The sequence below is a fragment of the Trichomycterus rosablanca genome, chromosome 10 (genome assembly GCF_030014385.1).
Source record: "Trichomycterus rosablanca isolate fTriRos1 chromosome 10, fTriRos1.hap1, whole genome shotgun sequence".
Lineage (NCBI taxonomy): Eukaryota > Metazoa > Chordata > Actinopteri > Siluriformes > Trichomycteridae > Trichomycterus > Trichomycterus rosablanca.
In genome coordinates, this window is record NC_085997.1 from 26,274,279 (window position 1) to 26,291,429 (window position 17,151).

Consider the following 17,151-nt stretch of genomic DNA (forward strand, 5'->3'; position numbering starts at 1 on the left):
CTGCTGGATTGCTGGACACAAAAGTTCGGCACAAAGTCCAGAACTCACCAACATATTTTATTCTACTATTGACTGATCATAACGATTATGAACCTTCATTTTGTACATAACTAGTTAATTTAATCTAATTAATCCTATAATAAATAATCCTATAAACCACCCAAGAAAGATACACGTGCCTGTTGAATCTACAGTAGTTCCTCTCAAGGTTTCCTCCTCGTAATATTTTTCTTGCCACAGTTGCCCTCGGCTTGCTAATTATTGCTCCAGTTGCTTTGAGACATTGTTTATTGTAAAATGCGCCAAACAAATAAATTTGACTTGACTTAAATGTTTAAAAAAAGAACCAGAAAACCCAAGTTCCTGACTTCACCTTCGACTGGCCCCTATTTTAACATGAGTTTCATTTGAATACTTTGGGTTTCTTCCACCTCCTAAAAACATGGCCTTGATAAACTGGCTCATTGAAATTGCTTATAGGTGTAAGTTAATGAGTTATTAAAGAATTAATGATGCTCCGAGATTTGTCGGTCCCCTATTCAGGCTGGGCTCCTGCCTTGCACATTGTTTTTCCAGGTTGGTTTTAGATCCATTGCAACCCTCATAACAATGAGATAATATAAAAAAATAACTGAAAAAAAAATATATATATATATATATATTTTTTTTTTTTTTTTTTGCTTGGTGTTATTGGGCTTGACCAAAGCTCAATTCTATTAAAGCTTGCCTGGTAATTATTGGTGTTCGTGAAGGTATATTAATCCATTTCCTAAAAGATCTTTTAAGAAACTAGAAATGGCAAATCACACTTAAGTTGGAAGTTATTATCATGGAGTCAAAGAAATACTTCTTTCTGCCTTTTATTTTTCATTATCAAAGTTCAGATGATTCCCTATTATTGTGAGAAAAGAAAAAGAGACGAAGTGAATTATGATGACAGCTGTGATTTGGGTGACTACGTGATCTCCACGGTTTGTTTGGAACTTGTAAGATGGAGAATTACAAGTGTCAAACATCTGTGGATAGGGGTGTTAAATATTTAAACATGTTTTGTAGTGAAGGAAAAGTTGTTTTCAGAAGTGTGTGGAGACTACACAGACTTTGATGGAAACTAAGGAAACTAGAAAGAAAAGGGTAAAGCGTGCAGGAGAAAAAATAAGATCAAACTTAATTTAACCCCTTCTAAAGAAGCAAGTGTTTAAGAACAATAGCGGTTTCTTCTGACCCAAGGCTAATCTATATGCCAAACCACTGAAGTTGAATGATTTTCACATGAATTTCAGATTTTTTTTAGCATTTGGTATACCCCCCCCCCCCCCCCCCCCTCTATTCAATGACAGCATGCACTCATGGAACAAACTTTACACATTCGTGCAAATTCTCACAGTATCATAATATTCCCGTCACTCGTTTTTATTCAGCAAACTTCTGATACATGTACTTAATGTGGATGCTGTATTTCCCATGCTCACAATGCTAGTTAAAAGAAAATGTTCTGCTGAAAGCCTGAAGCACTGCCATATTTATAAAAGGTGCACAGTGACTGAAAATTTATGAACTCAAACGAGCTGAGTGACGTTTAAGCATGTGCTTCTAGGAAAACTAAAAGACTAAAGGAAATCTGACCTTTTACACAAATGTGCTTACTTGCTTTTCAGCATCACCTAAATGTTTAGGGGCTCTATAAATATCAGCCATGACTTTCTATTGCACGATTTGAAATATAATTTGACACAGAACTTTTTTTAGGATTCCCAAATAAAATAAATAAAACTGTTATGCCTTTCTTTATAAATCAAGCAATAGCTACAGAAATAGCTACAGAAATAGCTACATGCACCATAATGTGTCTATGCACAACCACAGCAATACTTCTGGAACACAAAAAGTAAATTCTGCCACCATGCATTGTAAGAAGCAAAAGATTCAGAAGGGTTAGAGATTTGAAATGGCTTTTTAGGGTCATTCAAATCAACACAACTTTATCAATAAACTATTTAAAAGATTATCGTTGTTTCATCCAAGATGAAGTATAAGCACCGTCAAAGAAATACTTTTCTAAAATATCTTTTTTTATTATTATTATTATTTTTTTTTTTAATGGGGGCGAGGGTCTTGGGCAACATTTTATACAAGCTGGGTGTAAAAAAGAAGGCTGCTTATCCAGAAAATAACTAAATTCTTACTGTGAGGTATGAGACTCTGTGATGTTTTGGGGCTATTTGTTATCATCTACTTGTTGGAACCAGTTGGAATGCATAGCATTAGAGACGACTTTAAGTACGAGAAGATGCTTAATGAAGTTTCCAGCAAAATAAACTGAAACTGGAATGAAGTAGAATGTCAGCAGGACAAGGGTTTACAACATGCTTCTGTCATGGTCATCCTGGTGCCCTGACCAAAATCTCCTAGAGGATCTGGAGAAATTTAGTAGGTAAATGATGACAGAATTTTATACATTTTACGTTTTCAAAGAGAGATTGCACAAAGTTCTAAAGGCAGTGGTGTCAATAATTGGCTTTTTTTTATTATTTATAAAACACACTCAAGGTTAGATTTATCTCCTTTTCTCAGTGTTAATTGAAGCGATTTAATTTGTTTCTGAAACAAATCTGCTTTAAAAAGTAAGCTTTGGTTTAAACATTGGAAAAGTACTTTCTTTATTCTAAACACCTCTTAGAATTTTATTAAAGTGTGTGTAAAAAGCATCAACACTAAAATCACTGAAGATGATTAATCACTAGCAGCCCACTTTTCAACAATAGGTACTCGCTCATTGTACAGCTAGCACCAAGTCTCCATTGTGAATGCAGATGTTCGGGTACCATATTATGTATGTCTCTGTGGTCATTTAAACTTGCACACACATTGAAAGATTAAAAAAAAAAAGCTATAATGTGTATCAGGTACAATATAAAGCTTGATTGGACACGCAAATATAGGAAACTACTTAAAAAGGTGGTGTGAAACTGTCCAGACAAAAGAGAACTGAATACGGTATTTTGCTTTTGTGGCAAGAATCATTCTATTTATTGGTATTGAACAGTTCAGTCATTAGTAAGTACCTGCTTTTAGTTTTATCTATTTCCCCACCAACATTCATCTCTTTTTATTTCCTTCCTTCTCTCAATTTCATACAGTGTAAAGAGAGAAACAGACAAATAATTAGAAACGGCTAGCTAGCATACTTGCTAGTGTACTCTCACCTACATTTATAAATAAAAACTTGGAAATAAAGGACAGTAAACGAAGCAACTTGAACTTGACATTATTATCCAAAGCACTGAGCAAACAAAAAACGTTATTAGAACATTTATTGCCAATTTAATTTTACCTCAAATTATTTAGTAGCAGCAGGAGTAGCAAAATGTTTCATTATTTAGACTGAGATTACAGAGTACTGAGCTCTTGATATGATTTCTTTAAAATATTTAACATTTTTCTAATACACCTACATTGCTACAGAACTGAACTATGCAGTCGGAACAAAGTCACTGTAGATTATTTTTTTATTTTAGTGATACTGTAGTGTAAGCACATGGTATATTTAAATATTTGAGATAGATACAAAGATTTAAATGTTGCAGTCCTAATAATTAAAGGACAGACCATTTATGCAGGACGTGTGGCACTACATGGAAATAAGTATAATGTACTACATGGTACTCGAGCCCCAGCCTTTCCCCATCCTGTCGCTTCAAAACATCCCATTTCTGAGCATTTACTGACGCTCATTTGACAGGTTCATTAAATATTACTTTTAGAATTGGGGGCAAGATGGCTTTGATTGAAATCTTCCCACTAAACATCAAATACAGGCTCACTGACACTCCATCAAAAAGCAAATTACAAAAATCAGATCAGTGCTTTTCATTACTAGAAAAAGAAGAGAAAAAGAAAGAGGAAGATTGAGGGCAAACATGGGCTAAAATAGAAGGTGTGCTTACCTCTTCACGTAACTTTATCAGCTGCCACATGAAGGCACAGAAACAGAGGGAAAGAGGAAAGAGAGAGATAGATGGAGATAAAATGAAAAGACATGACAGCAGATCAGTCATGCAGCAGAGTACAGAATTAACCTTGACGATTTATCTGTTTGCATATTAGAAATCACAGATAGGCACCTTAAACGTGTCTAAACACATAACTCATGCCAAACAAGAACTAATTCTTGCACTGTCACATTAAACCAAGAGAGAGGGAATGATTTTTACTGTCTAAACAATCATCAGAAGAGAACAAGGAAGAAACAGCCACATAACATTATTTAATATGGCATGAAAATAAAAACATACAGGATAGACTGTACACGTATAAGCTTCACACATCTAGACTGTTTTACTATAATGATTTAGGATTTACACCTTTATGATTGTCAGCAAAGAATTACACTGTCCATGCAATTCATCAGAAATTATAATAATCATTAATAACTCGACCTAAATGCTGTCAGTACCTCATACACGCTAATACACTAACATATTTTGTATCTAGCCTTGCTTTACCTACACTATAAATATATAATTTAAAGTCAGGATAATGAATATATTTGTTAGCATTGTTATTATTATTATTATACTATGTTATATATTTAAACACACACACACATATATATATATATATACACACACATATATATACATGTATATATATACAGTATATATATATATATATAAAATACTATAATAATCATAGTAATAATAATAATAATAATGTTAGAAAATGTAACAATAAAAATAGTATGAAATTAATACGCATATTGATAATGAATATTAATAATATAAAATTGATCATATAAATATTTACAAATAATAATTAAAAAATAATAATACTGTTATTGGTCATAATTATAGCAACATTAAAATAATAGTAATTAAAGACTAATAATAATAATAATATGAAATTAATAATAATTCTGATGTTAATAAAGATAGTAATATAATAATAACAATAACTTTATATTGATAATAATGACAATAATTGTGTTATAATAATAATAGAACTATTATCATGCTATTGACACTAATACAAATAATTACAATAATAAAAATAATATTCATGAAAGTAATAACATAATAAAAATATTATATATATATATATATATATATATATATATATATATATATATATATATATATATATATATATATATATATATGTAAACAATACATAAATATACAAATTATAATATATCAATATAATATTGATTATAGCAATATAAACGACAATAAATTATAATAATAAACATTAATAGTATAATAAAAATAGATGACAATCACTATTCTTATATTGTTAATATTGTTGTTATTATTGTTACTACTATTACAGCCACTTGCTGTTAACATTTTGTCAATGGTAGGCTTTTCTTCTGCAGGAAAGATGTCCTAGGTTGAGAAGGAGCTGTGCTTATCGTAAACTCACAACATGTTCAGCAAAAGAGGGGAGGGACAAGTTTTTTAATTCATCACCCATTGAAGGTGCGATTTTTTTTATCTTAATTTCTAGTGAGAGATTAAAGGTTAACAGATCTAAAGAGAGGCTCTGGGCCATCATTAGACTCCTTTTTATCTCTTTTTGTGGGGTGCTGGTCATTCACAATGTATCTATTTTGAAACCATTTGCTATCATATCAGAAAAGAAGCAGGGACACTTGGATCATAAATTATAAAGTTGATTCCAGAGTAAAAAGGCGGGGTGGATGGATTGATGTTAAACTGCGTTGGTGTGGCCGCCGTGAGTGAGGACAGCAGGATTCACAGCGAAGAAGCATTTCCTCGCGCACACTCTCTACTGAGAACAAAGCCGACTGGCGCTCCAGACATTAAGGAGCTGTTAGAAATCCTGTCAGTATAACTAGTAAACTGGCTTTCTGATCTAAGAGCATCGCTAGAACTACAGAAAAAAACTTGATAAATAAAGTTATTTAAAAGAGAATATCTGCAGAACAATCTATGTAAAGCAAATAACTATTACATGATTCCATGCATTTCTAATAGAACATAGTGTATTTAAATTAAAGTACCAGCCTTACATACTACAAGGCCAGTAGTCTAGATCAGGGTTTGGGTCGCAAGCCAAAAATATGAATCACAGAGTAAAAATAATAATAATTAAATAAACAAATTTTAACAGCCACTTAAACGTGAAATAAACTTGTCCATGTACATCCCCATGTGGAGGCTTTACGTTACATCTTGTAAACCACAGTGGGATCAGACTGCCACCACGTGTATTAATTAAGTATATATATTTTTGTGTTTTGTTTTGTTTTGATGCATTGTTTTTGTTGCCTGGGTTGCGATAAAAATCATGGACAAAATGTGGGTCGCTTGAAAAAAAAAACCTGGTCTGATTGCATATCTTTGCCTCCCTTTCTAGAAATAAACAGGCCACAGTGCAGAACCTACAAGGTTTTACTTTCAGGAGAATCTTTCTAAAGTTGCTCACATTAGGTTAAACCCTACAGAAGTGTCTATTTAAATGAGTTAAATCCAGCCCTAGCCACTGCTACATCTCAATGACAAGAAAACAAAACATGTTCAATCTAATTTGTGCTGCTTGAATGACTAAGCCCACACTAAGGATTTGCAAATACTTGAAAAGCAGTTTCAAGCTTAGTCTTGTTCATTTTTATTATCAGTTTTAAAGCAAGCAATGAAATACATTTTGATGCGATTTTACTTGAGCTGGTTGGAGATGGACTATTTAACAGAATGCCATAAATGCTTAAAGTCACCATTAAAGTATTTAGCTAGTTCATGTTCAAAATTGCACTTTTGCTATGATAATCTATGGATTTACAAACAAAGAATTGTTGGTGGTCAATACAGAATCCAATGCAAGTGCTAATCAGTTTCCTTTGCACGTAAAAAAAAAAAAAAACCTGGTCCATGCCGGTTCAAACCAGCACAATCTCTTGCGGCCGAGCCGTCTGCTTTGACTGAAATCGAAACTATTCCAATGAGCGTTTGTGTGTGTAAAATATGTGTCTGTGTGTGTGTGTTTCTTCAGGTACATGTGTGGTGAAGTCTGTTTTGAGCGTGAAAAACATGCAATGATAGACCATCATGTTATTAACAAAAACGTGCGATAGCGCCAATTCATTCTCTGTGTGCATGCAGATAAGGAATAAATGCAGAACTCTATTAAAATATTTTGCAGTCATTATCGTAGAGCCAGCACGTCATTTACTACATTTACTACGGAAATTACTACATCTTCGTATTTACTTCCCTACAAATCTCAGCCATGTAACAAACACATTTGCAAGTAGGAATGATCTAGCCAGTTAGCTCTATATGAAATGATTATAGTTTTAATGATCCTTATTTTAGATCATCTGAAATGAAAATGACCAACTTGCTCCATTTACCTTAGCTCATCCTTCCACTTAAATCACTTCCACATAACTATAGTTACAATTCTTAAAGGTCGGAGGTTCCACTCAGAGCATTATCAAGCTGCTTTACTCACAACGTTTCAAATAAAGTTTTGTTTCTGAAAAGTCACAGGGTTCAAGTACACATGTATTTTCTGTTTACATTTTCCCTGCCTTAAGATATAAGCAGACTTTTAAATGTCTGCATTGTAACTAAACGTTATTGATTACAGAATACAGGAATGAATGCAAATGAACTTATAAAAACACAGCACTGTAGACAGAGAGAGATCTCCTATAAAACATGTATGTATTCTCTCTCTTCTTCCTTGTACATATGTGTATACTGAAGATTGATATATATGTATATATATATATATCATACACACACACAGGGTGAGTAAAATTATGTTAACACTAATGGACTTATTCCCCATTAAATGTGTGTCCGGGCTTTAAATGGTACTGTTGCTCTCACGTGTGTTGAACATGATGGTGAACAGGTTGAGACTGTCCTGTAAAAAAGTATGTTTTGTGAAAAAATGGTTTCCGCCATTCAAGTGTTAACATAATTTTGACTCACCCTGTGTATGTACATATAAAGTAATTAATTTAATTATATATAAATACATTTAATTACTTTATTATATATTATATATATAATATATATTATATATTATATATATATTATATTATACTTAATTAATTAAAATTAATGACAAAGATTGGCTCCTAATTTCACTTAGGCACTTTAACAACACTTATTATAAAACAAAAAATATGAATGTTTACATTTTGTGGATTCTGAAAATCCTTCTATAAAAATGTTTTTCAGATTTCCATAATTTGTAATTGCTATAATTTATTTATTTATAAATAATTAATATACATAATGTATATAATTATTATTATTTTATAAACATATATTAGGGATACATATATTTTTAAATATTTTAATGGCATTTACATAGTCACAAATAAATTTATTTTAAGTTATTAATACAAATTAAATTTTAGGTATTTTTTTATTTTTTTATTATTTTATATTTTAATTTATTATTTTACATAATTGGACAGCCTATTTTCAACAAATAACTAAAACAAGCTGTAATATATGTAATATAACTATCATATATAAGTAAAATGTACATCTATTAGAATTGCACATAAAAGCAGCCTTACAAAATATTTAATACAACAAAAGCAAACAAAATAAAGAGAAATATGCAACAGTAATTTGACCAGCTGTGAGTTTTAAATGTGTGTCTGAAATAAAATGTTTAAATATTTTAATTATTTAACAGTAAATTACAAAGAAATAGTGCAATAATAGGTTTGGCAGCCCGACTACCTAATAAAGTAAATATGCATATCAATCATGGATGTAGGCTAAGCATACACATGCCTGTGAGATGTGAAGTGAAGCAGTGCAAGGGTCATTACTGAAGTGTTAATGAAATAAAATCAAAAACAAAACTGACGTTATTTAGCTCAGCTCAGCATGACATCTGTACTGATGTACCCTTCTTTTACTAAGTGTCCATCAAACCATATAAGTTTCCTTTGTGCGTGTGTGTGTGTGCGTGTGTGTGTGTGTGTGTGTGTGTGTGTGTGTGTGTGTGTGTGAATGTGCTTTAACAAATGTAACAGGATTGTAAAAATGCTATATAATTATTTAAACACACTTGTTATTCTAGTCTAAAAGCCGTCAGTGCATCTCAATTGGGAATGGCAGGTTTGCCATTGACATTTTGATTTTTTTAGCAGAACTTCATAAATAATCAATCAATCAGAGGTAGCTTTTTTTAAAGAGTGTATGATATTGCTATTTTTGACTGTGAATTATTAAGCATTTTAAAGACTTCAGATCAAATCATTTTAACTGAGCTGTACACAAACAGCAGGTTGAATATGTAAAGCTATTCTGACTCGTCGATTCCTCAACACGTCTGTAAATATTCTGGGTTTTGGGTTTTTTAGGGGGTTCTATCTTTCTCTCTCTTCCTTTGTGTTTAAAAGACTGTGAAAGCTGCAGATTTAGGCATTTTTTGGAAAGTAGAGGGGGGTCATCTTTGGAAAGATAAGCACTCAGACGGATGGAGAACAGCTGTGAGAAAGGGGCAATATGTCCCAATCTGGTGCTGGCCAGACCACGGTCAGAGCCCAGAGTCCATTCAGCACTGGGCAGCTTTGCATTAAACAGTGTTGCTTCCACATGACTGGGTGCCAATGGCAGAGAGGGCTTGTGTGTGTGCAAGAAAGAGGGACCCTGACGGCCCCGAGCAGCCACCCACACCGGGAGCCCAAAGCTCCTGATTAGCGCCCTACCTGACTCTCAGAGGAGCTCCCGTCATCCCCGAGGAGCTCGTTCCGCACCTCATCACTGTAGGCAATACGTGACCTTTTCTGCAATGAGGGGAGAAAAAGAGAACAAGAGAAGGAGCGAGAAGGGGGAGAGAGGGAGATAGAAGCGGGAAAGAAAGAAAAGAGAGGGAGAAAAAAAAAGAAAAACAAGTTTTAGTTCAGATGGCATAAAATATAAGACATATTTGTTAAGCACGAGAGCCCCCTAATGGATCAACACATAAACAAACATTACAATCGATGATTGCTCGTGTGTTATTTTTATAAGTAAATGTGTGTGTCCCCGTGTTCAGACAGTCGTTTTAGATGAGCTGAATTGAAGTCATTGCAATAACAGAACATCCCCTGCACTTGAATAAATAAAAAGCGAAGAATGTGAAAACATTTTTCTAGGGGGCGAAAGAAGGGAGAGTATTTAAAAAAGTGTAAGTTGTCAGAAGGAAATGTGTTCCGGGGCTGTCACCACTGTCAGTGACTGTACCCTGGCAGGTCCTGTGATAATGCACAGCCGAGCAGCTAGACAGAGAATAATTCATCACCCAGGTTGATGCGATTGGCGTGCCATCAGATTTAGGCTTGCTCTCCCCTACACATTGGAGAGAGAGAGAGAGAGAGAGAGAGAGACATGCCATGTCCAAAAAGGAAAAGAGAAAAGAAAACAGGCACACCCATATACCCACGCACACACTTCAGAGCGGTGCCACCTTGAATTGTGAACGAGCACAAGCTGTGGATGCTGTGTTTACAAACATAGCCAACCTCTTCAAATACCCTCCAAAGTAAACACACAATGGCTGAAAGAAAGAAATTCTATTTACTGAGACCGCTTCTCCTCGCTATGCTCACTACTGCAGCTGGACAGACTCGGGGAACAAGTGCAAATAAAATATATAACAAATAAATACATATTTTTTCTTAAATGTGTTATTATTATTATATTACTATTATTATTATTGTCATTATATTACTATTAAAACCATATTACCATTATTATTATTATTATAATGATTGTTATTATAATTATTACTATCATAGTAAATATTTACATACACAAACTGCTAATACTATTACTATCAATTGTAATAGTATAGCTATTATTATTATTATATTATTACAATTGTTATAACTATTGTTATTACTATTCTTATTAATATTACTATTACTGTAATTATAAGAAAACAATTATAGTAAAAATAATACTTAGTGTGTGTATATATACAAATTTCTACTACTACTACTATTATATTTATTATATTACAATTAGTAGTAGTAGTATAGCTATTACTATCAATATTACTATTATTAATTATATTATTATTATTTCTATAATTATTATTATTATTTTTTTTTTAATTATTATTATTAATAATTAATAATAAATTAACTAATAATTTTTGTAGTAGTATTGTTGTGATTGATATTTCAATTATTATTATTGCTATTACTATTTGTTTATAACATAAAAAAATTATTACTAATTAATTTACCTTTAGACAAACTAAATAAATTAGGAACAAAAAGGCAAATAAAAACAATTCAATGAATAAAAAAAAAACATTATAAATGGCAAACAAAACTATAAACATGAATACAAAGATAGGCTAATGGCAATAAAAAATAATAAAAATAAAAAAGTAAAATAAGAATTATACTGATAGTTTCATCAGTTTTTAGGAAGACATTTTTTACTTTGGCAGCCTCACAAGCAGCAAAACAGAGAGAAGGGAACAAAAGGATGAAGAAGAAAAAGAAAAGTAAGAAATACAAATAAAAATAAAACAGAAAGAACAAACTAAAGAGACATACAAAATAATAACATAAATTCAATAATAATATTTTCAATGTTTTTAATTGTACTTTCTAATAATTAAAGTAACCGTGTTGTGTCACAGAGCTAAATAATGCTTTAAAGTCATGATTTTATTATCATGAATAAAAAAAAGGGTCTTTTTTAAATATTTGGTTAAATAATTTCAATGCTCAAATCAATAAAAACTGGTAGTGTTATCAAATAATGTTAAGATTTTTGTATATATTATATATACACTAATACAATGTTTTATTTAATGTATGTTAAAGTATAATTATTAAATAGTAAGTATTTTAATTAATCAGAACTGTAAAAGTAATAACAACAACAATACATAAATATTTAAAAGAAAACTGCATAATGCAAAAAATTAAAAATTGATAATGAAAACAATAGTTCGAGAAAAATGAAGCTGATTTTTCATTGGTTTGTGTATGAGTAATTGTTGATCATCTATTTTAACAAGCGCTGCACACCAAAGCATCACTGACACGGTGAGGGGAAAGCAAACACCCACATGTTCCGTTTTAGTCTGGTTTCATCTTACAGAACTTTGGGGAATGTCGGCTCGCCGGTAATTGAAACTGGAAGCCTCGGAGAAGCCTTTATTTGAATACATACCCTGACATCTTCAAAACATGCATGCTGTTTCATTCTGGTATTTCTAAATAGCAGTTTGTTGTAGCTCAGAGCATCAAGCACTTTGGCGACGTAACCTTTGAGTGGGGTGCTCACAAAAAGAATAGCAAATGCAGCTTTAAGACACGGAGCAGAAAGTAACTGATTGGAACAAAACGCAGCGTCTTATACATCCCATCCAATTTAGAAGCCTCTCCTGCAGTAAAACGAGCCTTGTGCTGATTGTTCTTCCTTTATCTACAGCACAAAAGACGGCCAGTAATGACTGCAGATACCTTCAGTCTTAGCAATACTTTGATTTGTGATGCTTGAAATCGTTAGTTTGACAGAGTCAGTTCAACTGCGTTCCGTTTTTTTCCTCTACTAGCAAATAAATGCTCTAGGATTGTTAAATGCTGTATTATTAATTAATAAATGGTTCAGCTTATGTGAAAGCAATTAGACCAAATATATTTATTTGTACTTCCTTTTAATTTTTACATTTCCTGTTTTTATTTCATTTTACAAAGATCTGAATGCCTGATATTTATAACACATCTTGTTAAACCATTAACAACAGTTCCTGTGCCTGGTTAAAAACACATTTTATTAGGGATGTAACGATGCACCACAAGACAGTTAAAAATCAGTGCACATGTGCCACGATTTGAATCGGTTATTCATTTAAGATGAATCGATATTTACTTTAAACAGTAAAATATTTACTTTAAAATTTTTTTTTTTTTTTTTACACAAAAAGTAAAACCAGGGGTCGCTCAGGTGGCGCAGCAGTAAAGTACGCTAGCGCACCAGAGTTGGGCTTTCGATTACATCGTATCGAATCTCAGCTCTGCCTTTCCGACTGGGCTGGACGGCAGCATGAACAACGATTGGCTGTTGTTCAGGGTTAGAGGGTAAAAAAGTCAGATCATAGGTCCTCATAACTGGTGCAACTGCGGCCCCTGCTGGCTGACTGATGGCGCCTGAACAGGGCTGAGGAATAATGCTGATGGGGGTGTGGCCAGCATTGTTTTGCATAGTTTGTACCTACCTCAGAAATAAAAGGGCACTCATTATTTAAATAAATAAAAGGTAAGCACAAATACATTATTTTATTTTATTTTATTTTATTTTAAAGAGAAATAATAAAAGGAAACTTTGTCATAATTTGTCTTCAATTCCATTTTGTTTACAAAAAAAATCAGGGGAAAAATTGTATCGTGAACCCAGTATCGTGAATCATATCACATCGTGGGTAGAGTGTATCGTTACATCCCTACATTTTATTAATTAATCGGCAAACAAACATTATATCACTGTTCAAAACCTACAGAAGTAAATCCTTCAATTGCTTATTACATCTAATGTGAACATTTATAAGACCCAGACTACAATTTAAAAATCTAACTATTACATTTATTTGGGTTTCACTACAATTAAACAGGTTAAAAACATTCACAGTTCTTTATACTTTATCCAAAAGGAAAGCATCAATAATGAAAGACCCTGTTAGTTAAAACAATGCTTGTTCTGCCCCTTTCTACTTACTGACAGCAGAAAGGCTGCTGGTAAAAAGAGCTGCAAAAGTAAATAGTTCATTAGATTGGCTGCTAAAGGCATAAAAACACCCACTGGCAGAGTTTAATGAGAGGTCCTGATGCGACTCTGCAAACACTTTCCCTCTTTCTGCACTCTTTAATTTCACCCCACACATGCTTGGTGGCAAATGATAAAGAGTAATTAATGATATTTCATTTCCCATATTTAAATTGTATTTCATTAAGCGTTTCTCACCAGTGGAAAAAGGTCTGACCAGGTCAAATTTGGACTTGTCGAAGCACAAAGCTGGTCTCTCATTGCCACAGAACCTATTTTTCCACCTCATAAAAATCTCTTGCACTGTTTAAGAGGAATTAACACTAGACATGTGGGAAAGGAGTAACAGGTCTATAAAGTACAACCTGTGGTCACATTAGAATCGCTGCTATTGTCATAAGAAGAGCCCAAATGCTGGGCTGGTTAAAGAAAGCAAAGACCTTTTCAAGCTGGCTACAGTATCACAACAGAATCCTAAATAATGCATCTTATCCTAGCAGGGGGCTAACGTTCTCCACGAGCTAAAAAAAACAGCCTAATGCACACGCACACACACACTCCAGTGTGTTATACCAAGTAGTTAAGTCCTTTGAAACTCACTGAGCACTTTATTAGGTACACCACTGGTACGTACATTATTTTATAAGCTACACTTACTTATTCCCAACTGTAACGTTTTGTCACCCCTGTATCTCATTTATCCATCAATAGTGGCCCCCAGAAGATCACCCTGACCAGGGTTTTGGAACATTCTCAGCACTGCAATGACACTAACATAGTAAGACATTAGTATAAAGTGTAGCAGGAGCAGAGCAGGTGCAGCAAAGTAGTTGAGGTTTTTAAACATCTTAATGGCATTGTGCATGAAAAAAGAAAATAGCTCCAGTCTCTAAATGTACACCTACAACCAGTGCTTACAGGGTTTGTGTTCCTGATTATGAGATCAGTTAAATTAAGCAGTATTAAAAATCCCAACAACGCTACTGCACCTGATACACTACTATGTCATTATCATGTTGGTGTCATTGTATGAAAGTGGTCCGCCACCCCGACAACACTGGGTCTACTGATAAGCACACACACACACCCACACACACAGTTTATATATATATATATATATATATATATATATATATATATATATATATATATATACACATACACACACATACATACATACATATACAGTATATATATATACATATATATATATAAATATATACATATATATATAAACATAGAACATTGTGATACTAATACATAAAAAAAGAAAAGAAAATTCCTGTTCTGATGTTAAATTTTTAAGTTGTTAAAGTTTTCAAGCAGTTAATGTAAGCGCTCATATAGAGTAGTCTGGCGGCTTTAGGCACAGAGGTCACTCTTTGTCGGACAGCCCGACATCTTGGACAAGGGGCAACAATTCAAGAGCAAAATCAAGAGTATGCTTATTAAATTTACGATATTCTATATTAATCAGAACTTTCATGAATTACCCTTAAAATACATAAAATACATATATAAATATATTTGTTTTAAACGTATTTACTTAACTATACTTATGATAAATTGCCATTTTTTGACATTGTTGGCATTGTTTTATAACTTATTAAATATACATTTATATACCATTGCAAACATTGTATTTATGTAATTATATTTATAATTATAAGTATTTATATATATGTATGTGTGCAACACACAGATATAAATACTTACAAATATCGTTAAGTAAATACAATGCATGCCATGTTATATATAAACTTATTTAATAATTTACACAACAATGCCAGAATATTTCACGTGGATTAAAGGGTAGTATATAGTTATATTTTTATCCTGTACATATTTATAAAATAAAAAATAGCATCTGCCATATTAAAATAAAGCCAGATTCATGCAGCATTACTGAATCTTGTTCATAAGTGTTTGATATTAGATGTACATTGATTTTTATATTTCTTTTTCACCAAGTGTAGTTTTTATTGTTTCTGAAGCAAGAGCCGTCAATAAGCTGCACAAGTTTGCTCACACTGTCAAAGGGCGGCAGAAAACTCTTAACAAAAACACAAATCCACCCGTCTTTGATAGAAAAAGCAGAAGATACTTTTTGAAGGCTGAAAAATCGCTTTCATTGCTTATTTCTTTGAGGCACAAGAGCCGATTAAACTCAATATTGAAATAGGGAAGCATTTCTAATAAAAAATCAAAAGCCGTTTCTTTTTCCTCTTTGCGTTTTCTCTATCGGCTTCTCTCGTAAACATTAATGGCAAGCTGGGGAAGAGGCAGGCGCAGGCGCTGGCAGAGCCGACCTTAGCTCGGCAGCGCTGCAGAAATCAATAGTGTAGAGCCGATGGGAAGAGAGCCTGGCAGAGCAGGCAGGGCCGGACCCACTTCCATCCCAGCGTTCTCCTCTGGCATGCAGTGGGGAATAGAATTGTGCCTCCCCGGGTCAGCAGCAGAGAAAAGGTGAGATTAGAGGAAATGGAGGAGGGATTTCTAAGGCACTGGATACCTGGCGAGCAGGGGACCAATCGCCTATTAGCCTGTGGCTACCTACATATGGTTCAATGAACCTTACACAGACAAGAACAAAAAAATAAATAAATAAAAGTTGTTTTTTTTCTCCTCCATGTCTCCCCACATGCCTCTCAAAAGCTGTTTCTTGCCTCTCAAATGTTTCTTGTCTGGAAACAAAATCTTGTAACTCTTTTCTAGCTTTGGCAGTGACTGTATTGCTGAGCTTAATTCATGCTACATTCAGCTTCATGCAAGTCGCAGAGATAATTTAGCTTTATTATTTATTGTGTGGAAGCGTGTAGATCCGCATGTATATGAATAAGCTGTACGCCGCCTTGAAACTTTATCGTATGGCCTTTGTGTGGACTGAATGGTCACGTAATTAGCATGTGAATGCTCAACAGACATAGGAGCTTAACAACATCGTTAATGCTATAGACTTCTGTATAGCTTTTTTACTTCATTATGCATGCTAAATTCTAATGACAATCAGACTTAAGCCCTGCACAGAAACATGATAAACATAACCCCACCGGACTAAACTTCAGCCAGGGTTTAAAATGAGGCGCAGTGAAGGTTAAGAATAAATATATGCAAAGCAAAGAGAGGAGAGAAGAGAGCTGCACCCTAAAGTTGTTTTCTGCTGGCTGGATGAGAAATCTATTTAGAACGGACTCAATTTGTGCCCCTTTTACACATTTAAAACTGGTGCTTCAAACTAATGTTTGTTTGTTTGTTTATTAGAATTTTAACGTCATGTTTTACACTCTTTGGTTACATTCATGACAGGAACAGTAGTTACTCGTTACACAAGGTTTATCAGATCACAAGGTTATATTGAACCAAGTCTTGGACCATTTTATATCTT

General features: G+C 33.2%; 1 protein-coding gene across 6 annotated transcripts in view; it reads right to left on the reverse strand.

Annotated features, from left to right (window-relative positions):
* Positions 1-17,151, reverse strand: part of vti1a (vesicle transport through interaction with t-SNAREs 1A) — a 197,047-nt gene that overhangs the window by 160,292 nt on the left and 19,604 nt on the right. For 4 of the 6 annotated variants that reach the window (XM_063003027.1, XM_063003030.1, XM_063003029.1 and 1 more), the window contains exons 4-5: positions 9,707-9,784; positions 3,948-3,968 (exon numbers count right to left, since the gene is read on the reverse strand). In XM_063003027.1, coding sequence (XP_062859097.1) covers positions 3,948-3,968; positions 9,707-9,784 — 99 coding nt within the window. The remainder of the gene's footprint in view (positions 1-3,947; positions 3,969-9,706; positions 9,785-17,151) is intronic. The other 2 variants (XM_063003028.1, XM_063003032.1) reach the window with 1 other exon arrangement.